The sequence below is a fragment of the Scatophagus argus genome, chromosome 6, assembly GCF_020382885.2.
Source record: "Scatophagus argus isolate fScaArg1 chromosome 6, fScaArg1.pri, whole genome shotgun sequence".
Lineage (NCBI taxonomy): Eukaryota > Metazoa > Chordata > Actinopteri > Scatophagidae > Scatophagus > Scatophagus argus.
This window is the reverse complement of record NC_058498.1, coordinates 6258937-6283399: the sequence shown is the minus strand read 5'-3', so window position 1 is coordinate 6283399 and position 24463 is coordinate 6258937. Positions and strand designations below refer to the sequence as shown.

Here is a 24463-nt window from a genome sequence, read left to right as displayed (position 1 = left end):
GCCTTTTGGGGTTTTTCCCAAAACATGTCAGAATTGAACAGAATTGATTGTACACTGCACAACAGACTAAAAGCAGGTGCAGGTTCAAAATTTCAAGGCAGCTGTTAACAGTTGGAATATGATCTGAGTGTTTTGCATGTTTAGTATCTCACCTAGCAGCAGCCTTGTAAGTGCAAAGAGAGAGAGAGAGAGAGAGAGAGTTGTTTACCCAGCTTAGATGTTCATGAGGAAGTTCACTAGGTTCATTATCACTGATCTGCCCCTTGCTGGCCCCATGGCAACATAATGGGCTCTATTCTTCCATCTACTGGATGTAAGTGCATACTACAATCAAACTGAATCTTATCACAACCTTTTTCTATTAAAAACCCAAGACTGCTACAAAATCTCCTCAACTGAATTATTGATCTAGTTAGTATAAATTGAACCAAAAAAGGCTTTAGTTTAGATTAAAAACACAGTTTGGGGTAAATAAGCTTTTTTATAATTATTGATAATGTTTATACAGACTGAGACTCTTTTAGTAATAAAAGTAGCCATTTGTGTGGAAACCAGAGCAAGTGAGCAGTTACATAACCACAAAATTCTGGTGAAAACTTGACACTGTCAACCACAATAGACTTCCTATGATGCAAGTGTGCTTGTGTCGAAGAAAAGACATGTTTTAAACAACATGCTTCATGTTTCTTTTCCCATCTCTCAGACCCATCTATCAAACCCAAACCTACAGCAGAGGTGGACCCAACAGTTTTTGAAAAGAGATTCCTGAGGAAGGTCCGAGATCTGGGAGAGGTAATCTGTTCTGCTGTCTTCACGCTGTTTTTGTGGTTTTGAGTTCATCTCAGTTTAACAGAGCTTATCATTTCTAAGAATGATTTTCATGAATGTCCAGAATGTTCAAATAAAGCAACTTGGTCATGTATTTTACCTAAATTGGTCCTGTGCATTTTGCACTGTGAGTAGTTTGGTGAGTATGGGCTCACTTCAGTTTACTGCCATTATAAAAAGGCAGTATTATCCACAACCTGAAATGACTTTTAGGGATTTAACAAAGTACATACGAAATCAGGAAAACAGGTCAAAGATAGAAGAGCATATTCAGAACTGGAGCAGTTCGGACAATGTAAAGAAAGAACTGGTCCCACACACTAAGTAGACTAGGATTCATTCATTTTCCAAACAACTTCACTTTCTCCCATGTTCCTCATGCAGGGCCACTTTGGTAAGGTGGAGCTGTGTCGCTACGATCCTCGGGGGGATAAAACAGGTGAACTGGTGGCAGTGAAGTCACTAAAGCCTGAAAACCGTGAGGAGCAGAGCACCAACCTCTCGCGCGAGATTGACATCCTGAAAGCACTCTACCATGAAAACATTGTCAAATACAAAGGCATTTGTCAAGAGGAAGGTATGATGACACAAAGTCAGACATGAACAAAAGCATTCATTGTGTTGCAGACAAATAGAAACTCACATGTATACTGTTTTCCACAGATAGACATAGCTGTAGAGGAGGGTAAATTCTTTTCACATACCTTTGTGAATATAAAATAACATTGACTCACGTTTCATTGTGGTTTACCTACTTTTCATGGCATAATTTTAGGTGTAAGTGTGAGATAAATTCTACTGAAAATTATATGACCGTTCAAAACACAACCTCACCTGTTGCTATGGAGTGTGAAGCTTGATGAGCTCGATCGGGCTATCCATTTGCAAGGTACCGTTAGCTGACTTATGTTATTAGGTGTTGATTTAAGCTACCTATTCGAATGCTAACATTTACATTTGGAAATGTTCTTCAAATCACTGAGACTTGACTTGGAGACTCCTGAACTCTAATTTCTTCATTTTTTTTATTTCTTTTTTTTCATCCCCTCTATCCGTATTATCATTACATGTCTGGTGTGCGTGGTCTCAGATGACCTGCCGTAATATCTGCTGAGACATATTTCATAACTACTGACTATGATAACTTAACACAAGGCTAGAACAAAAGAATTAATAAATATAATGTCTGCAGTATCACGATGAAGGATGCTGGATCGACCACATCAAACTCTTCACCTGAAACCTGAAACTGCACCGGATACTTGAGTCACTTAATGTGAAGGTTAACGTTAGCAGCCGTTGACAGTTAGCAAACATGTTTAGCTCAGCATCTAGTGTTAGCTTACTACTAGCTTTGTAGCACAAGAGGTGAACTTGGTTAGATTGGCGGATGCTGAATATGTTGGAAAGATGAGTGTTTGTTTGCTTGACACACTTGTTGGCATAGTGTGCTGGCTGTGGTTTAATGGGTTTGTCTCCCGGTTCTCTGTATGACTCACTCTGTACTCAGTGTTTCGTCACAGTGATTGATATCGGGTGAATCGGTTGTGCGCTCTTCCTCCTCCCTGTCACCTCAAACGAAGAGCTGCCTTCTCTTCCGCTTTGCTCAGCTGTGGACTGTTGTATCACCTTTGTCTCTTCTTTCTCACCACAATTGGCTTTGTTTGTTCCCCCTGGTGCAGTGGTTAGCACTGTCACCCCCACAGCAGGTTCAAATCCCGGTCTGAGCACTTTGCCGAGTTTGCATGTTCTCCAGGTGCTTCGACTTCCTCCCACAGTCCCAAAATCCTGTACTTTAGGTTAATTGCCTACTCCACATTTCCCCTAGGTGTGTGCGTGTGTGTGTGTGTGTGTGAGGTCAGCCCTGCGATTTGCTGGCAACTAGTCCAGGAAGGTGGACCCGACCTCTCGCTCGTAGTCAGCTGGAGTACGATCCAGCGGTATAGAACATGGATGGATGGACAGATGTTACAACATACAGTGCCTTCATGGAAAATATTAAATATTCTAGTATACTGCCTGACTGGATGCAGTGGCTGGGCATAATTTCAAATTGTTCTGCATAGCCTGTTTGAAGTGATCATATGCCAAAAAACTAGTCAATGCTGATAGTGAATACATATTAAGGTTGTCACAGTAACAGAATTTTAAACTTTGACACTAGTATAAAATTACAGTGCCACAGCAGAAAGAAAACAAAGTCCAAGGTACAAATATTTTCTTTAATATCTTGAGATCTGTGACTTGGCTTGACTTGGACCTGTGACCATTAAAGGCTCTAATTTTTTCTGAGATCCTGTGGTAATTTGTCAGCAAATACTAAGCAAAAGCAAATGCTTAGCTCTGTGTCTCAAATGCAGTGATGATACATGACAGGGTTAGCGTGCTCACAGACAAATACACACACACACACGCACACACACACACATCCTCTGCATCACCGCTACTGAATCACAATTTCTACTGATGAGTTTGTGTTTGTTTCGGATTGCATTTATGTGTAAATCTATTTGCAGGTGGTCAGGCCATTAAGCTGATCATGGAGTACGTTCCACTGGGTAGTCTGAAGGAATATCTACCCAGACACAAGAAAGATACCAACCTCAGCACCCTGCTCAGCTACTGTGTCCAGATATGCAAGGTAACCGTTGGTTTTTCACAAAGTGGTTTCCTTAGACCAGCTGGTACCAGCTGTCAGCCTGTAGCATTTACCACATGACCACGATATAGTTAAAAAATGGCAATTTAGCACGTACGCTCAAACTGTTTCAACACGTCCTGTTTAGATGACAGTGGGTATTCAACAGCCTTACAAAACAATAGTCATGTGATTCAGTCATGTGGTTTGATATACTTGAACAGGAACCTTCACATGGTTGTTGTGAGTGTATGGTGTTGCTTCATGTTAAAGACATATTGCTTAATTGCCAAAAACACACATTCCCATAGGTTGCATTTTATTTATATATTTAAATTTATTTATTTAAGGGAATGGACTATCTGGGATCGCAAAACTACATCCACCGCGACCTGGCTGCCCGAAATGTGCTGGTAGAGAACGAGAGGACGGTGAAGATCGGAGATTTCGGCCTCACCAAGAGCATCAAGGACAACGAGGGATATTACACTGTCAAGGATGAAAATGACAGCCCTGTTTTCTGGTTAGTCAAGAGGAGGGAAGGAGATGGAAGTTAGGAAAGAACTGTAAAGTTTATTGTCTGACCCGACTATGATTGCTCAGACCTTACTATTAAAAGAGAGACTTTGTAAAGGATCAGTGGGTAATTATCTTCAGACAGATGATGTATGAACTAAAGAGAGAGCTACTTTTATACAAGAAATATGGAATAATAGAAATCCAAACAAAGGGTGAGGGGATTTCATCAAAACAAAAAGTCCTTTTCATACAGCAGGTACTAAGTTAAGATTATTTTTTGACAATGAAATGAATCTGCTGTCAGCTGACATTTTTAGGTGATGAAAAGGAAGGAAAGACTAGATTGGTTTGAATCCGGTAGTTTCAAGGATTTGGGTCAGGGTTATTTATAAGAGATTCTATTATGGTCACACATGCAAATATTTATAATAGATTGTGTCCCAGGTTCACTGACCCTCTGTTGGTGTGCTGAGTTTTAAGTGATGCTGGTTTCCTTAAATTGTTTTGGTAAAACTGGAAAATCTGTATTTAAAGTTTAAAGTTAGACAAAGACTAGTGGCTTTTCTATGGACACACATGTTCCTGAGGTCTTTGGAAGGACTGGGAAAACAACAAACTGCACAAAAACATGAAAGAATACTTGCACATTGCTATTTCAAACCCAGTTTTATTTTATACAGACAGGGCAATGCTCCACATCCTCTTAACAAGCAAATGCATACAAAGAGAACATCTGAAATCAGTTTTTTCTCTCTGCAGGTAGTGGCACATCTGAATGTGTGTAATACTGTATAAAGAAAACCATTGAAGTAGTATAATTCAGTAGCAACCTGAAAACCTGCAAGTGCAGTATGAACACCCGGTGGAGACACAGTTGAAATGTGGCCACAGGAACCATAAACAGTGGATTTATGCTTGTGCACTTTGTTTTTCAGGTATGCTCCGGAGTGCCTGACCCACTGCAAGTTCTACCTTGCTTCAGACGTTTGGTCCTTTGGAGTGACGATGTACGAACTCATCACCTACTGCGACTCCACCAAGAGCCCGATGTCGGTCAGTTTGCAGCTCTCTTCTTATTATCTTAATTTTGGGAGCTTGGATAATGATTCCACAGTGAATGCAGCACAGTGATATGGCTTTACACACACAGTCATTTGTTTATGGCAGATGGTGTCAGTCTTTGGCCAGAGCGGCAGATGACAGGCTCCACCAAGGGCTGTTTCCAAACTACAGCCTGTGCCAACACTAAAGAGCTCAGTTTATCGTGAAGATCTTTTATTTGCAACGGGCTTTTCACTGCCATCCCTCTGATGTACCTACAAGTATTACCAGAAGGCGATTAGTAATACAGACCTGCACGGGTCAAGTGAATGTTGAAAAAGAGACGTTGAGTATCTGATGTGACAGAAGATTAAAAAGTATTAATATATGTAGCTGTAAGCTCTGTCCTCATCACTGGAGTTATATTTTAATGTTTTAAAAACACAGCAGCTTGTTGTGTATTGTTTCTTTTGTAACCTGTCTGTGACTTCACCCACGCAGCTCTTCCTCGGCATGATGGGTCGGACTCAAGGTCAGATGACTGTCATCCGACTGGTGAAGGTGTTGGGAGAAGGGAGGAGGTTGCCACGTCCTGACGGCTGCCCTGAGTCTGTAAGAAACTGGCTTCTCTTGTCAGCGCAATAATGACACGGACAGGCGTTTTACTTGGTTCACAAGACTTGTTTTTACTCACAAAACAAATGCAATGAAGACAGGACAGGAAAGCAATACAACAGCATTATTTCTACCAAAGAATTAATTGGAAGTCAGGAGTATGAATTACTCTGTTGCATGGAGCAGCTAGATTCTTAAAGCTTATCTTAAACCATTTACTGAACATTTGTTATCTTCGTAATCTTTCAACAGGGGAGTTACAGTGTATGAGTACATTTATCTTGATTACTTGAGAATACTTTGAAGTAGGGATGGTTATCCCCTTACTGATGTCATTAAGCAGATCAGGTATCAGCCGAGCCTGAATGGTCGGCGTTGCAGAGTCCTTGTCCAAGTCATTTTTTTAGCCACAGTAATTCCTGGCTTCATAGAAAAATGATCCCCTGTGAGCTAACACATGCTAACCTGCGCCACCTATAGACAAGGACACTTATTGCAGCTGCAGTTTGTATGTGCAAACACTACAGACAGGCAATACATGTTACAGCTTATTTCTTTGTTAGGATTTCTCATTTTTCCACCTGTTAGTCTAATACAGTTCGTCTCTGACAGGTATATGAGCTGATGCGCAGATGCTGGGAGCAAATGCCTGAAAAGAGAATCACATTTAAGCGCCTGGTCGAGGAACTGACCAACATGCAGCAGCAGGAGCCCCAACTGCAAAACGACCTGTAAACCTCAAACTGTTTGAGGCCCGAGGAGTGAAGATAGCAAAGATGGCAAAACTGACCCCAGATCAGCAACTGCTTTGCACAGCTTCACAACACCGAGTGACAGTCCTGAAGGATCAGAGTTTAGCGCAAAGACATGTGCTTTATTATTCAGATATAAACCTTCCACAGCTTTGGTATAAAGACTTTTAGCCCTAATTACTCATCATTTTAGTCTGCCATGTGTCTAATATTTTTACTTGATACTCTCATATTTGTTATTTTTCTTTTGACATTTTCTCCTTTGCATGTTTTTAATGAGACGAGTCAGTCCTGTTGAATCATGCAACCGAAACCCATGTTTATTGTGACCTTATAACTTACAAAGGACTTTCAAGTATATCTAACATATTTAGCCATCTACGTTGCAAGAAACATCAAACTCATGTGGACTTAAGGCGCCCCAAAGGCCTTGTAATTGAGTGGACCTAGTGGCCGATGTCACTTTCAATCACAGAGGCTTGAAAGATGGAAACCGAGGTCGCTGATGAATCATCTCAAGAAGTGCTTGGATGGATGAGATGAAGAAGATGAGACACGGGTATTAACACAGATGCTCAAGATGTGGTCTTTGAAGCAGCTTTCTGTTTGTTTTGTGGACTCCTCTGCTGGGAAGAAAATCACCTGATTAATTCTCCTGGAGCACCACAGAGTGATCTGTGAAAAATGTTTGAATTTCCTGTTCATCGTGTGCAGGTCAGCAATGTTCCTCTTCTCTCTGTCTTTTACAGTTTGAGCAATGCTTCAGTTGTTTAGGTCATTTCTAGTTAAAATGACAAACATTGATTGGTTTTAGCGTCTCGGCTGTGAGGAGAATGGGACAGACATTTTAAAGATCAGTTAATCAAGAAAATAATGACCTGATTTATCAATAATGAAAACAAATAGAATAGTTTCTCTGAGAAGGAGCTGCTTGAACAGGAACCAGGAAGTCACTTTTTTTTTCTTTTACGGATCATTGGCCCTCTTATTAGTCAGCAGGAGGAAACGTTTTCTCACACAGGAAAAAAAAAAAAAAAAAAAAATCACCTCTCTCTGACTGTATCAGGCCCAGTTGTGAGATCTGGTTGTGATTGAGATGGTTCTGCTTACATGCCTGAAAAGAAAATCACGTTTCAGCGCCTGTTCGGTGGGTTCAGGTCATTAAATAGCGTAATGGATCTTTGAAAAGGACCTGCATGCGTCTGCTTAGTCGCACCGGAGCCCTGGAATATACAGTTAACACTTGTGTTAGTTGAAGAATGAGAGCCTAAGTTCCTCTGAGAGACACTTGAGGGCAGTATCACTTCACATTTTCTCTTTACTGTTTTATAGTTTTACTCTTCACTTCAAATCTGTGAAAGCCAGAAATACTTAATTACTCGTCTATATAATATTGATACAGTATCGTGGAGAAAAAAATGGTTATGCTCATAATTGCAGATCGGTTGATGCATCGCTGATAACTCACATGAGCAGTCACATGGCATTTTATGCTTCATTTGTTCAGAAAATGATTTCTTTTGAACTGTGTATGCGCATTTTATTTGTACTGTTTTCTTTTTAATCCTCCAATATGAAAAGATAGTGTATTTTAAGTTTGTATGTGAAATGGTTGGATCATTTGAGCAGAGGGGCTTTTTTTTTGTTTGTTTTGTTTTAAATCCATCAGTAGATGTGAACCATGCAGCCGTAAAATCTCAGTGAGACCAGAAACGATCCATTCTGTTTGATGGAAGTGTATCGCTTTACTGTGAATGCTGGCAGAAAAGGCAAAAAAAAAAAGGACTCAAAAAGACAAAAGTAGCTCCTCAGCCCACATTTTATTTAGGAATGTAAAAGACAATTCCTTCTGCTCGAGAAAAGAAATATATATATATTTTTCAAAATAAAAGACAGAATGTATGACTTATGGAAGGTTGAAGTATCCATAAATACACAATGAAAAAATAAATAAAATTGTTTTTTTGTGTTCTGTCTGTGTCAGTCCAAATGCAATATATCAACTACTCAAAACAGTTTGTTCTATATATTACAGTTGTAAGTATGCATGCTAAAATTGCTCTAGAAATACCGTATTCACAGTAAAACAATAGCAATGTCAGTGTGATATAAAATTTTGCAAAATCTACAGTATATTTCAGGTGAGAAAAAAATCCACACATACTTAAAAAGCAAAAACAAACAAAAGAAACAAAACTTGTTTACAAAGCAAGAAGCACAACAAATTTAGATTTATCTACAGCCATTAAAATGTGTCAGAAAATCAGAAATACTCGAGTATTGCAAAGTCATTCACTATTGCAAAGTCCAGCCTCACCACTGACCTTGTGTAATATGCAGAATACATACTGGCACAATGGCAACGCACTGAAGCTTAGAAGAGGCTCTGTTTACAAAAAAGAACAGAAACAAATTCTGCATTTTAACCTGAAGTGATTCAGATGTGTCTGGAAACAAAACAAAACCACAAAAGACTACAAATAAGATTTTCTGTTCTGAAGTACACGGATGCGCTTTGAAAATAAAATCGACTGCATTTTCACACCCATGTCATAGTTTAGTAACACCATAGAAATAAGCTGAGGCTCGCATCTACACGGAAACAGAAGTCATCCTTGAAGGTGCAAACTGCAGCTGGCTCACTCAGCCAGCGTCTACACGAGAGTCGTGAACATCGCTCACTTCCTGTGTGCACCAGCAGGCTCTGTTTGTGCTGTGTTCATCTCGGGGAACCAGGCCCCTTTGTGTACAATCATCAGGAGAACGTCACGCCTAGTTGGTGGCACAGAGAGGCACAGAAAAGTAATAAAGAGAAACTTTCTCCATCAGTCCAACCTACTCAAGAATACACAACATCCTCCAAATCTAAAAAAAAAAAAAAAAAAAAAGGTTTGATATTCTACTGTGGCAACGAACCACACACAGAAAAACTGTTTCCTTCCCCAGTTAAGAAACTATTTGTGTTTTATATTATCTTATTGAAACTGTGGGAGGCAGCAAGATGATATAACAGTTAGATTCCAAAATGATGTATTCACCATTTAAAAAAGGCTTACAACATTCTCTCAGTATCCACATCTTAGGATGGTAGTTAACAGAAGGAAAAAACAACGGACAGTAGACATGCAAGGGCACCAGTACGTGCAGAGGCTCACCCTGAAAACCAAACTAAGCTGGCATTTCCAAATAATCTGTATACATGGCACACATTGATTTTAAAAACGCAGGAGACCTGATGAAAAGGTGACGAGTGTCATGACTTTTCTCTCATCAAACTCAACGGCCTTTAAGGATGAAAACTATGAGGGCTCGTGGACTCTGACAGCATGTCCTACCCAAATGAGATTTTCTAGCTTCACACCAGACCAAAACCAAGAAACTCAAGGCGCCAACTTCACTTTCAAACAACGCTGAGCACATGCCACATTCATGTAAAGTGTATCTTTGAAACATGTCCACTGGTGCATCCTAAAAATGAAACACTCGGTCAGACAGGAAGACTGCGCTGCTGTGAGAGGCCAAATGAAAACCAGAACGGGGAGGAAATCCGCTCGCAGCATCGACTGTGGACGGCTGGGGGGAGACAAAGGAGGGACATCCACAGACACCAGAGGTCATCCCTGGACAGACAGACTGCCATCAAGTGTGCACATCAAAGCTCAGCTACATCACTCTGACAAGTCCACGCTGCTGACAAACACATTCACTCCTGGCTTCAGTTACTTACATCCATGAGTTAAAAAACTGACCAGTCCACAGAGACTTTTTTTCCCCTCACAGGTTGTGTCCTCTTGACTCAATGAAAAATCAAGTTTCGAAATTTAGACTTTGTAGCTGGCGGCTTCTGAATTCAGCTGTTTGCTTACGGCCACACTGTTAATGCATTTCACGGGTAAATATTTTAATCCTATATTTTCTCTTATTCCTCTATGCTGTAGAGCTCACTGTGCAACAAAAGACACATCAATGAGACATTGTCCTCCTACTGCACTAAATACTCACTGGAGCAACTAATGTGGAGTAATCAGCAGCTGAAAATAGTCTGAAAACAAATACACCATTTACTCCTGTTGACGTTTGCTAAAGACTAGTGTCCAGCTGTTTTGGGAGATTATCAAGCCTTTTTATTAAATTAAACTGTATAATTGTAATCCAAAAACTTCAGCAGGACTAAATGGGCAGAAAGTATTAAGAGACGAACGAATGCATCAATGGTTTTGGGCATTCATGGGATTTGATGCCTTTGATATCCTTTAAATGTGATTGTGGGGGCGGATTTAGCGGGATTATTCTGCACAAAGCCGCCACTTTCGAACATCTAACGACAGACACATTTGTAGGCTCGGTAGGCTCACCTGTGACCTCGTGTGTCTGAGTTTGAGCCTAAACGGTTAGACTGCAGGCAGATATGTGCTCACCAGCCAGAGCGGAATGATGTTTGTCAGCTGGCCTGCAGTAGAAATGCATATTGTGTTTTTCTGTTGGCCATTCAATCCACAGGAGAGACAAAAATAAGTGTACAAACAGGAGGACAGTAATGCATTCATGTAGATTCGGATCTGTGTGGGAGTGGAGGGGAGAAAAAGTCTGCAAGAGTCCAGCTAATACAAATACTACAGCAGTGAGGAGACATTTTCAATGTGTGTGTGACAGCTCTAAAGGCACAAGCAACATGCAGGAGTCTGGCAGACATAACAACAACAACAACAACAACAACAAAAAGGAATCCCTGCAGCCGAGTGGCTGAAGGAAGCTGGACTTGTTTTCCTCATTCCTCTCTTCCTTTCAGCCCGTCATTACCTGCCAAGAGCATCCACAGAAACACACACCTTACAGTACATACAGGTACTGGTTCCAACACACACAACCAGTTAAAGTAAACACCAGTTCAACTCTCGTTATAAGCTCAGAAACGATGAAACGACTGTGAGCGAACGCACGAAGAAACGGACGCTTTAATTAACCTGCAAGACGTGGAAGCAGACAAAAGTTTCTTATTTTGGGTGCAGTCACTTCTCACAGCAACAGTTTCAGGCTTCAGTGGGACACGTACGCACCTGGCTGTCATAGCTTCCCAACAGTTAAAAGGTACAGGAAACAAAATGTCAAGCAACAGTGAAGAAACCACCAGCAGGATTCACCAGGACAGACAACAGGCTGGCGTTTCTATCAAATGTGAATAAAAACAACCTCAAGTCCAACAACGAACCCACACGTCTTAGTGCGGGTTGCCATGGCAACACACGAACAACACGAGAGCACGACAAGGGAAACCTGCTACACTCGGAGCCAAATGCACTTTCGACAGCCTGAAGTGAAAGCACCACAGACCCAACACAAACAGTCCCTGATGAGAAAGGTCTGAGAGTCTGTTAGCTTAGCGGCGCCAACCAGCTGCTTGATGTTAGCTACAGCTGCCACACTCAAGCAAAGGCTCCACACTGATTTACAGTCACTACAGTCAAACAACAAAGCTCGTTCACCAGCTTGTGTGTGTGTGTGGTTCTGAATGAAATGCAAGCCTTTTTTTTCCTTCTTCCTCACCTTTAATAAGTCACGAGGAAGTTTCGCATTGAAAAATCCTCCAAACGTGCTTTTGTAATTCTCTCCACTCTAACTTGTCAATTAGATGGATGAACATTGATAATTGATGATCATTAACACATCACAGGAGCATCTGACAGTTAACTGGTGGCATCTTTAAGACCTGCTGGCAACACAAACTGAGTTATGAGTTTGTGAGCTTCTTAAAATGAGTGTGAACAACGTAGAAGTGAATGCAGTCCACAGGAAAGAGGAAGACAGGGAGACACTTCACTTCTTCGCCCAGGTGCGACAGACTCAGTCCTGCTCTCAGTCCATGTGCGAAACCTTGAAGAGGCCCTGCAGCTCATTCAAGTCCACCAAATTTTAGAGCTGACACACACACACACACACACACACATTTACAGTCATGGGTTTGGAGCAAGTGAGACACGACACAGAAAAAGCTGACACATCTGCTGGAATTCCACAAAAATAATTCAGGCCTCACTGATTTTAGTACCTGAACATGTTGTGGCAGACAGTCGGGATGGAAAACAGACAGCCAGGAAGACAGACGGACAGACAGAAGGGAAACAGACAAGGGGACAGTGCTGTCAAATCTGCTGCCTCAGCACAACACAGAGGCCCCGACTCTGGTCCGAACACACACAAACAAACACACACATTCTCTTTCTCTCTCACTCACTCACTCTCTCACACACACACACTCACACACACACACACACACACACAGGTATCTGTATCTTGCTTTACAGAGAGGTGGAGGTGAGCACTTTGAGTCCAGCTGGCTATTTTTCACCCACTCACAACAGGAAGCAAATCAAACTGCGGCTCTGAGCCAAGCAGTCCAGACGAACACGGAGCCATAAAACGTGTATTAAGCAGTTAAGAGGAAAGAATGCAAAATGGCTTCCACAGTCGGCCACAGATGGAAGCAGAGATGTCACGTGAAAGCAGATTTGACGGCAGACGCAGACTCCACGACTTTCGTTTGTAACAGAAACTCCCTGTGTTAGTGGCTGCGTAACTAACTGGATGTCTTGTCTTTCGCCCAAAAAAAATGAGTTTGGTTTGCTATTTCAGGACAGAAAAATCCATAAGCCAGACTGAGCAAACAGACAGCTAAGTTCAGGCGATGGAGCGGCACAGCAGAAAAGGTGAGGAAATCCTGCACAACTGCGACTACTACACACTGACTCTTTGTCCTTGTGCTTTAAGACATTTAATTTAAACAGCAGAGATGAAAGTGTGTTTTCCTCCGAGCTCTTCCTCTAACGTGACAGTATATCAATATGCTGAACCGAAGGAGACACTTGAGTCTGACAGAGCAGCATTTACAGCCCCTTATTAAAGGCAGAAAAGACAGACCGACTCATTTTTAAAGGAAAAATGTTGTCACATTTAGAAATGTGTGATCTCACTTATGGTGCAGACCTGCAAAGACAATTCACTGAAGGCATTTTAAAGTGCCACAACCGTCACGGTCACAGCCACAGTCGCGCAGGAAACAGAAGTGAAGTGACAGCAATGCAAAGACAAGTTAGCCAAATTCAAATAAACACAAAAACCTGGAAGAAAAATGGGGAAAACCGAAAAACTAGGAAACCAAATATAAGATTAATCTGAGACACGACATACATAAAGTTTACTCAGTGGAAAGCAGGACACCAGCAGCTGGAGAAATGCCTCCCCAACAGGTTTATGATAATACAAGAGAAAAAAGAAAAACTTCATTATGCTAAACATAAGCACCCAGACAGGCACACAATGGTGCAAAAAAAACCAAACAAAACTATGAACGGCAGCTCCTGTGCCTGATCGTCTTCCTGCTCGTCTGTGCAAAAAACAAAAAACTAGCGGAGTGAATGTGAACATCCTCCTCTGTTTCCTCTTTGTCTCATCCGCATCTTCCACAAAATATTCAATGGACGCACCCTCTGTCATGCGTCACAGGTACACGTATTGCCCTTAGTTTAATAACCAGCACATCATCACTCCTGCATCCTGTTACTGTTGGCTCATGTAAACATCGTGTGTGCGCCCTGTTTCCAACCGGCCGTCGCCAAATTGACGCGTACGCTTCATCCGATCCCGACCGCTCTTGGGTTTCACAGTGTGTGAGCACTGAGGGGATGGCGTTTAACGTTAGAAAATCGACACTGTACATTCATCTTTCTACAACAGTAGGAGACTTAGTTATTGCCAGTTTGTTAGACAAGAGGCCCGCGTACAGAGTAAACCTAATGTCCAGGCCCATACAAGAAAATCCTAAGCCCTCTCCTTCGCAATGAACATCACATAAGCCTCCCGGACATGAAGCCTTTGTTTAAGAACAGAAATAACTGCAGTGGTAAAAACAAAAAGAAAAAGACTGAAAAAGGAACAAAAGTCTTGTAAATTGTTTGTAAAAACTCTGCGAAGACTAAAGTTATTAGTTTGCCTTCTTCTGTTTCCCACAAAAACTTAAAGACGGTCAGGGGCCGTTAGAGCAGAACGTGATGAGATCCAAGACCGTGTCCCAGCCTCATACTGCATACCAAATGTACACGGTGTACACTAATCTCTATAGTATCACTGTACTGTGCAGCCAGTACACAGAGAAAATCAACACTTGCATACCGTTTTATAAGAAATGTTGCAACATGTGCAAATGCCATAAAATTAGAAATTCAGGACCAATTAAACTTCAGAGACTGTAATATTGTCATCCTTTTGGGTGTGTTCCTGGAGCCAAGACACCACCACAAAACGTTAAATTATCTAAATTAAGTTAAATTATCTGTGAGCAGCTCTTCCATTTCCATATAGAAAGAGTTTTTCAAATTTATAGAGAGTGATATGAGTAGGGATGATGCAAACGCACCACATTACTCAAAATCAGCTTTCAGGTGGTATGCAGCACGGATTCAGGAGACACTCAGAGCCTGGAGCTTTTATGCTGTAATGACAGCTGAAAATGGAAGTAAAGCTCCTGTTACAGATCTGCACCAACACACCCGAATGTGTTAACGAAGAGAAGAGAAGAGAAGAGGAGGACTGTGCCCTAATATTTGGCTTAAAATGTCAAAAACCAAAGCGGATAACCACAATTAAGTCAACACAATTTGATTCAGTATTAATAAATGACTTGAATTGCCTTGGAATATTATTATATTATATTACAAATAGATATCAAGATATATTGGAAAAAAAAAATCAGACACTTAGTAAATGTTTTCCTTTCATTCATGCTGTACAATATGCTCACACGAGAGCTGGGAAATGTCCTTTAACTACGGTATTGTCTGTTACGCATGGCTTTATATATTCTGTATCACACACCGTATTTACACCAGCCTTTTTTTATTTCCTGTCCAGTCTTTATAAGAAAGGTCCATTCCTTGAGGGAAGCTATTGTAAGTCGTTACAATTAAGGGCTTTGATTGGTTCAGGCCCTTTTTGTTTTTCCTGATGTGCTCCCAAACGTTGGGATTGAAATGGCTGACACTTCCTACGGAAACAGCATATCAACACACGCATTAACACACACGCGCGCTCCGACTCTCTGCAGGGACACGGAAAGAGGGGGACTTGGCCGATAAAAGGAAAAGAGGAAAAGACACCGAAGCAGGAAGAAACAGATGTCAGTCTGTCTGACCAATCAAAGTGTGCAACGACAGACACGTTTTGTCTTTTGAAAGGAGACGAAAGGGGACACACCTGACCGTAAGACCAGTCCTAAGACAGTTTCAGCAGGCAGACAGACTGCCTGGCCGCAAATACAAAAGCAGCTTATACGTACAGATAAAGTATACTTCAGTTTACGTTATATTAGAAAAAAATGTACAAGGTAATATAAGTTAAGTACATCTGACACACTGAGAAACAACGGTTTTAAGTTAAAGAGTTAAGGCTTAAACAGGACAAAAGCGACACCATGTTTGTGTGTTTGTGTGTGTGTGTGTCTGTGTGTGTACATAAGTGCCAGGATCAAAGAGCACTATGGCTTACTTTCACTTGAGCCATTTGCAACCCCAGATTCTATTAAACTCAATACCTACTGTGGGGATGCAAAATGGCCTCCACAGAAAGGCCACTAGAGGGAGCTGTGACTTCCAGCAGACACCATATGGGCCTCCCTCCATAAGCTTCAGGCTTTAAGGTGGTTTGGTTCATACTAGAGCCTCTTCCTCTTGAAGTAGTCGGCGTACTGCCCTCCCAGGCCTTGGGAGTGCTGCCCGATGTAGGCACCCTCTGATGATGTCACTTCCTGCACCGCCAGCTGAGGGTACTCCCTCTTATGGCCTCTTGTCTGGTTCTGAGGAGACAGGACGGAAGAAGAGAGGGAGGGAGGAGTCAGAAAGCAGTGTGAGAGCTGTAAGGTCTCTAGTCAGGTGGTCACTGATGTAAGACATCTTCTTTTCAGATTGTAATACTGGACGAATCAATTCATCTTCTGAGCCTTAGTGGAAACTTACATATTCACAAGTCAAGAAAAAAATAATGAAAAATGACGACAATTTTTCTGTGGAACTGGAGATTTTTCTGGAAAATACTGACCAAAACAACCTTAATAATAAAATTATATTATTATTTTTTATCAGGCATCTAGTTTTCTTAACTTATTTTTTGTAATTTCCTTTTCCACTATAATTTTATTTAGAAATATCCACACATTATAGTTAGTAGAAGTTCCCAATGGAGGATCTTTTAAAAGTTTCCCCAAACGATGGATTCAGGTTCATTTAACAGTGGAAATCAAACACTTGGTGCTGAAATATGTTGACAACTTAAAAAGTCTTTCTACGGTTTATTTTCCTGATCTTACATTTTATTTCATTCTCTGACCGACTGTGCTTATTTTTTACAAACATAATCTCTGTAATAAAAAAATAAAAATTAAATTTTATGGTCAACTAATGTAGTTTACTGGTATATTACTGAAATGAAATGAGTGCATGCTTACTGCAATTATGACTGATACATTTACTGACTGATAGACTGATTGATCGATTGATTGACTGATCTATCAAACACACGAGAACTCGATGTCTACAGGATGCTTTCATCACACTCAACACCTTGAAGTGGAAAAAAAAAAGAAAAGAAACAAATTATAAAAAGGAGAGACTAGAACATGAAATGTGGGCAGTTGTGAAATTCACACGCTCGTTTGTGTGTGTGCGTGTGATTTAGGTTTAAACTGCGTGCTGTGGGAAAGACTGGGCCACAGAGGATGTCTGAGTCCAGAGTCGAGGTTTCGTCTCAGGCGTCTCGATCCTGTCTGCTCACGTCATCGCGCTCTCTTCCTCTTCTTCTCCTCTCAGTTGATTTCAGGGCCTGAAACTATGAGGTCGTCCTGTAGATCTACTGCCTCATTTCAGGGAAAAAGCCAGCAGTCCACAGAACACACCGATCTTCCACTCGACAGCAGAGCTTCCCAAACTTTACGGTTCTTCTTTCAACTCACAACCCGTACGAGCCGTACGAGTATGCTGCTGTACTGCAAACATCATGGTTGCCACAGATGAAAGATGGTTGCCTCCCACAAATCCATCCAGTAGCGGTTATTCAGATTTTTTGCTATTATTGCAACAACTAATGCCGTCTACTAACATCAGAAGTAAAATGGCAGACACTGGATGGATTCTGTTACCTGAGCACTTCACGCTTCAAAAATGGAAAAAAAATTGGGAGACAAAACACATTACAAAAGCCCACAGAGGTGTTTTACACATACATAAGCATATGATTTTTCTCTACTCACATAGTAGTAGGTGTTCCAGTCGGTGGCGGCAGTGTGTGTGTGCGTGACGGGGCTCGGCGTGGCTGCCGCCGGGTGTGGCGCCCCGAGGAAACCGGGCATTAAAGGCAGGGTGCTGTAGGCTGGGAGCACAGCGGCCGCTGGCAGGACGGCCGGAGGGGGGGCGGCGCCGTTACTGACGGCGTGCAGAGACACTCCGAGAGGCTTACACACATCTACCTCCTGGAAGAGACACACACACACACACACACACACAAAGTAACTGACTTACATTCTTTTATGTATTCATTTATTCACTCTTGTTAAGTTTTCTGCCCCCAAGTGGCTGTTAGAGGCAGACTGATGACATACACTCAACCAGGATCACTCATTCGACCTCCTGTCAGCTGCTGCACAGGCTTGTTCTTGTTCCTGAGGACAACCAACCAGCAACAGCAACAACAAAAAAAGCTTTGGTGTCAACATATTTCAGGTTGGTTTCTTGCCAGGAAGAAACTCCAAGATATCAATGTGTCCACCAACTGTGAGCTCAGCAGACAAGAATGTAAGTCTGCATCTTCAAGTATACACTTCACACACACACACACACACTCGTACAGCCTCCAGCAGCAGCACATAAGCTTGGACCCGAGATGTCGGGTTTCACCTGCTGGGTGCCGAGTGATGCGTTCGCTCTAACGGGGTATCGGTGTCTCACAGAGAGGTCACTTCCTCCAAACAACCTGCATGGAAATGCCAGCATGCTGCTCTGAGAGCTGCAGCTGCAGATCATTTACTCTGCGTGTGCTGGACTGCATGTTGTTTGACTTAAGAGCTCCTTTTTGGTATGGAGCCCCATCAGGTATCTCAGATCAAATTTTCTGATAATTTGTACAAAATAACTAGCAATTTACATGCTGGAATTAAACCACTCGTGGCAGTGATTCATTTGTCTAAATACTGTGTCCCTGAAAGATGAGCTGTGATGTCTAAAGAAAGCAATCAAAGTTGTGACTGAAAAGGGCTGTAGTGGATATTAAGTGGGCTCCGACACATGCTGGCCTCTTCAGCATCACTGATGTATACTGATAACTGTGAGTGAGTACACGTAGGCACAAGGCCTGCGAGCGCCTGCATGACTGATCTGAGTTCAGAAGTTGAGAACGAGGACAGTCTGGCCTTCGTGTTTGTGTCTCTTCAAACGGCAGTCTTAAAGTCGTTCCTGGGGGTTGTGGTCAGAGTTTCCCATGTGTGTGTGTGTACCTTGCTGGCGTAGGCCTGGTTGGCTGTTGCAGGCTGGGTGTAATATTGAGTGACCGCCTGCATGTAGGTACTGTAATCCCCGTAGGTCGACGCTGGTGGAGCCTGGAACACGAGAAGGTTATTTTACAAAAGCTGCAGAGCTCATTGATTAATCAAGTAAAGATCCAAGAATTTTTCTGTATTTATCATAAATAATTAAAAAAGCAAGTCTAGTTGAAGCTGGTGAGATTAGATTTTAAAAACACCAGATTCATTGCAAACATTCTGCAGCTTCAGTGATTGGATAAATTTTGGCTGATCTGCATTTTCTTTAGCATTTCAGCTGCCAGAGGATCCTTTTCTCTGTGAACTGAAGTGTTCCAATTTAACGTGTGAGAACGTGAAACACAAAAAAGACTTTTAGGATCAGAAAAAACGAACACTAAAGCCCCACACAGTTACAAATGAAGTGTGTGTGTGTGTGTGTGTGTGTGTGTTACCTGTGTGTGCTCCTTGCTGTAGTCTGTGCCGTCCTGTGGAGCAGCAGTGCTGTAGGTGTGAGCTTGTGCTGCTTGGTAGTGGTGGTACCACTGCTGCATGGCCTCCTATGACAAACACAAACACACACATCAGCAAACATCATGAAGAGCAGACAGATGATCGTTTGCTCAGTAATTTTCTTGTCTTTGCCGAATTTTCGCCTTCTTCTTCATTTCCCTTTCTTCGTCGTTCACTAACTATTGTTCTTGCCGACGGCTCTCCCCTGTTCCCCTCCTTTGTCTCGTCTTTCCAGACAAATTAAACCGACCGTTTTATTGGTTATCTAATCACAATTCATTTGTTTGGATGAGTAGATTGTAATTAACATTTAAAATTGGGTTTGTATCGCGCTGCAAATATCAGATATGTCACCTGCTGCTGGAGGAGACAAAACAGCGGCGAGAGACGAACAGAGCTGACGGAGAAAGAAAGAAAATAAAGAATGAGAGGCAGACAAACAGCCTGTGGGGAGGATTCACGACTTGCTTGGAGTGGAGTGCTGCGAGAGAGGAAGGGAGTAGGGACAGATGGAACGACGCAGCGATTCTCTGCCAAATCCTCTCTCATTCTGTCTGTCCAAATATCCATACCCGTCCTCACCTCCTCCACCCACCCCCCACCACCCCCTGCCTCCTGTAGTTACAGCTCACTCTGTCACTGCTGCTCTCATCCATCCACTTATTACTCATCCATCTATCGATCATCTACTCACACCCTCTCACATTTTAGACCAAGTAACACAACTGTGCCCAGGCAGACCCCACATCCAAGCGTCTCTCAGCACATTTCTTCACCTGCAGCTCCGTGTTGCGTGTCTTTACGTGCTGCGGTACCTGCGTGTAGGCCTGGTTGTATTGGCTGTAGTCAGTGGAGGTATCGGCGCTGTATGGGGCTGTGGTTGTGGCTGCCGCGCTGTGGGAGAAGGAGGCCGAGCTCTGGGAGGCGACGGGAGCAACCGAGGTGCCGTACATCCCGGAGCCAGGCTGTCCTCCCTGGGCTTTACTCCCCACTGAACCTGAGCAGCGGCAGCAGGAGGAGGGAACCATGAAGGAGGCACAGTGAGTGAAGATAATAATCGCACTAATGTAGGAAAACATTTCACGTATCTCAAAAGAATAACAGAAATCCATCTGCTTGTGCCCTTGAAACTTGGCTATGGAAAGTTTGTAATGTGCTCCGTCATGGCAACTGCAGTCTGTTAAAACAGTTAAAACCTCATGGAGCACGTTCCCCTACTCCAGAGTTGTCCTGTATCTTCAGCACGTATCACACAATCCTTCATACAGACCAAAGCTGGGCGAGTGATTATGCTCCATGAGGGTCTTAAAGTCACTTGGCTTTCATGCTCACCTTGCAGAACTACCCCTGGCATTACACTGGCCAGGTTCAGGTAAGGATTGGAGGGCAGTCTGACTTCTTTAGGAGGATCACCCAGCAGAGAGCTCTGACCGCCGCTTACCTTAAGAGAGACAGAAAGAAATTGAAATGTTTATTCTCTGATCTACCTCTCTGGATGCCTTCTTTCCTCACTCTTAAATCAAATCTGAATTACATCTGAGGTTGCGAGAACAAAACTGAGGCCTGCACTGCCAGCTATGTTACTGCAAAAGTGAATTTTCCCCTCAACCACACCCAGATACCAACCTAAAGATGAAGTTTTTAATGTAGAAAAGCTTTTCTTTTAGTGCTGAAGAGGCCACCGAAACCTGAGAGGATTGTGCTCCCTGTTAATTACACTTTCCCTCCATTAAACAGACTTTGGAGAAGACAGTGCTGGGACTGGAATCAGTTCCCCTAAGATCTTCAGCACTGTGATTATCTCAGTACAGTGAATTATTATGGATGATGGTGTTAGTATAGCAATGCTTTATTCAAAGCAGCCCCAGTCAAAGAGATGAAGAGGAGCATGAAAGCAGACAGGTTTTCAGAGTGTGCACAAAGGTAAAGCGCCATCAGTGCTTTATGGGAATTTCCCAAAGGAAAAGTCTGTTTATACATTTGCTCACTTAACGTGTGTGTTTGTGTGTTTTGAACAGAGCTAAGACCCAGTGAGGCTAAACTAAGAATAAACACCCATCCACAAGAGACAGAAAGACAGACAATTCCTTATACAGGAAACACGGCTTTTTTTTGTTAATTACATTTTGTTTTTTAACTTGTGCTGCCTATAAAATGTCACAACCTTCACCTTAGAGCTGATCAAGCTTTTCAACAACAAGTCCGATAAGGCCCATCGAGCTGGAACAAGAAGTCTCATGGGAATGAAGTGAAGGAATGAGGTGTGTTTTCTGCGTGTGTGTGTGTGTGGATTTGTGTTCGCTGCACTCACCATGCTGGCCAGGGGGCAGCCATCTGAGCTGTTGTGCTGGCCTGTTGTTGTGTAAACTCCCCCGTGGGGGTTGGGTGGAGGTGGGCCGAGGCCTGAGTTACTTATTCCCAAGGAGTAGCTCTGTCCCTGCGGATGGGAGCTCGCCATGGTCCCAGGAGGAGCTGGCTGCCTGTCACCGGAGGTGGAGGAGGAGGAAGAAGAGGAGGCGGAGGAGGTGGAGGAAGCAGAAGGGGTTGTGGAGATAGAATGGGTGCTGTTTGGTTCTCCCCCTCCAGCTCGAGCCTGGAGGTACGGCATCACACCTGCTGCTGATACCACGACTGAGGCATTGTGGGTAGATGATGGCACAGACTCCTGGCCCAGTTCTGTAAGAAAAGAGGAGAGGAAAGGAAAGGAAAGGAGAAAGAAGAAAAATGACACAGGAAAACCAGTTAAGGAGAGGAAAATTCAACACAGAGGAAGACAAAAGGAGTGAGGTAATGAGAAAGTAATGAAAAGAGAAGGAAAGGAAAAAGACAGAAGGAGAAAAGAAAGTAAAGAGAAGCACAGAAACAAAGAAAAGTCAATGAAAGCAAAAGGTGGAGATGCCATAAAAGGCAGCACAGAGGAGCACGTAAAGAGGGAAGGAAATGAAAGCCAGGACAGGAGAGACGCCAGATAAACACGTGAGACGTCTTTTACTGATGACCATCAGTGTCTCCGTCTCCTCTGGACAGAGACGGATCACTCAGACGGCTGGAAACTGAGAGCTCTGCCCGACCGTCGCTGTGGAGGCAGCTGTAATAGCTGAGAGGGCTCGTACATCATCACTTATCGCGTTTATTTACAGCCTCGCATTTTGCCCCACACTCCCAGTATTTCACTCACTTCAGGGTTTAATAAACACAAATATGTAAACACGCGCATATACACAGCACAAAAACACACACACAGATGGAAAAAGCATGAACACACATAATTTAAAGTCGCACACACACTAAAGGTGAACACTCTCTCTCACACACACACACACACTTATTATAAATCCAATATTGCTGTGACAAATGGCCTCTACAGCACAATAAAAGAACGAGCTCTAACAAGCCTTAAGCTAACAATCTCAGTACTGATAAAAGCCTCACATTAAACGCACACAAAAAAACTGCAAACTCATACACAATCAAAGAGGGCCACACACGCGCACACACACACATAAATACATCAGCGGCTTGTGTTTGTCTGGTCTGTGATATATCATTTCCATTTAAAACAAAACAGCTTTTCTCCGCTGAAGGATCTGAATTTTAAATGCACTGTGGTTTCCTGGAGGACGTGTCCCACAGTGATGTGCAGCTGTGAGACATTCGAGCAACCCTGACATCTGACACCAACATATTATGATATTATGAGGGTTGTTCACAGATCTCTACCTGCCTTTAAGTCATTTTTTTTTTTTACAATAGTTATTGTTCAAAATATGCTGCTACAGTTCAAGGAAGAGAGCCAGTCTGTCAGTAGGAACATTAAGTTCTTTTTACAGCAGTAATACTCAGTAATACAGTCTGCTTATCTGAACAGCCTAAACTGGGTAGAGAATCTGAATTGAGGGACACAACCAACAAGGGAGGCTGCCAAGTCGGTAAAGTTTCTCGGTACAGCGTGGTTCTCTTCTATCTGCTCAACTCATGTTTGGTCTAAACAGCGAATGTCATCAGTTAGCGGCAACCGCAACGAGCCGTTTGACGAGAGCGTAGTGACGTCGGGCTCTGCTCACCTGTAGGCGAGTCTCCCAGAAGGCCTTTGCCCAGTGGCACAAGGCCTGGAGGCCGCAGAGACAAAGACTTCTGCATCAGCAGCCTGGACGGGTCCCCAAGCAGACTGGAGACCTGAGGAGGACGAGGACGAGGAGGAGGACGACGACGAGAGGACACAGGTGAGAGAGAAGAGCAAAAAAACACATCATTATGAATCGAAGTCAAGAAAAGCGCAGTTCCACCTTCCAAAAACATCCCACTGAAGATCTGCCTCCCAACTAGTGCGACTGTAAGCATACAGCATGTTGTTTGGAAAGCTGCAGCAAATGAGAAGAAAAGAAAAAAAAAAAACAAATATGGAGTTTAAAAAGTGGAGGGTTGGTGGAGGGTCAGAAACAAAGGAAAAATAAAACATACAGATTATTCTCCTTCTCTGGGTTCTGAAATGTCATTATCCCATCTCTAAAACAACATCAAATACTGCCAACATCAGTCACTGTGACTTTTAACTGTCGCATCGGCAATTAAAGAAAACACCTGAAACATTTCAAAATATGCAAATCAAAATATGTGGAAATTTCAACACCTCGAGGTCTTCTTTTAAACAGGAAAGAAGCAATTAGGTTGCATTTGGTTTCATTATGCACCAAGTGAGGAACATGAAAATGTAAGGGCACATATGCACATGCCCGCAACTACTACCTCAACCCTCACCGCCAGCTAACCGCTATGCAAATGATCAAAACACTCACACACACTCACACACAGACACAAACAGGTGCCTTACGCTGCTGATGCGTTTGTCTTTGATGTGCAGAAGCTGTTGCTGTGCGAGCTGCATGTGCAAAAGGTTCTGGAGGACAAGTCCATTACCAAGCATGGCACTCTGCGAGGTAAAGGAAAACAGACATTAAAACAAACACATCAAAACGCACATTTCTAAATAAAAAAAAAGAA

At 42.7% G+C, this 24463-nt stretch overlaps 2 protein-coding genes across 2 annotated transcripts in view; one reads left to right on the top strand and one right to left on the bottom strand.

Annotated features, from left to right (window-relative positions):
* Positions 1-8220, top strand: part of jak1 (Janus kinase 1) — a 30615-nt gene extending 22395 nt beyond the window's left edge. Inside the window, exons 19-25 of the mRNA XM_046392340.1 lie at positions 704-792; positions 1213-1405; positions 3345-3469; positions 3817-3989; positions 4921-5038; positions 5528-5638; positions 6254-8220. Of these exons, the coding sequence (XP_046248296.1) occupies positions 704-792; positions 1213-1405; positions 3345-3469; positions 3817-3989; positions 4921-5038; positions 5528-5638; positions 6254-6376 (932 nt within the window). The 3' untranslated portion in view covers positions 6377-8220. The remainder of the gene's footprint in view (positions 1-703; positions 793-1212; positions 1406-3344; positions 3470-3816; positions 3990-4920; positions 5039-5527; positions 5639-6253) is intronic.
* raver2 (ribonucleoprotein, PTB-binding 2) overlaps positions 8194-24463 on the bottom strand; it is a 79795-nt gene continuing 63525 nt past the window's right edge. Inside the window, exons 9-17 of the mRNA XM_046392342.1 lie at positions 24294-24392; positions 23527-23638; positions 21774-22138; positions 20795-20903; positions 20278-20459; positions 19405-19509; positions 18926-19027; positions 17687-17905; positions 8194-16237 (exon numbers count right to left, since the gene is read on the bottom strand). Of these exons, the coding sequence (XP_046248298.1) occupies positions 16097-16237; positions 17687-17905; positions 18926-19027; positions 19405-19509; positions 20278-20459; positions 20795-20903; positions 21774-22138; positions 23527-23638; positions 24294-24392 (1434 nt within the window). The 3' untranslated portion in view covers positions 8194-16096. The remainder of the gene's footprint in view (positions 16238-17686; positions 17906-18925; positions 19028-19404; positions 19510-20277; positions 20460-20794; positions 20904-21773; positions 22139-23526; positions 23639-24293; positions 24393-24463) is intronic.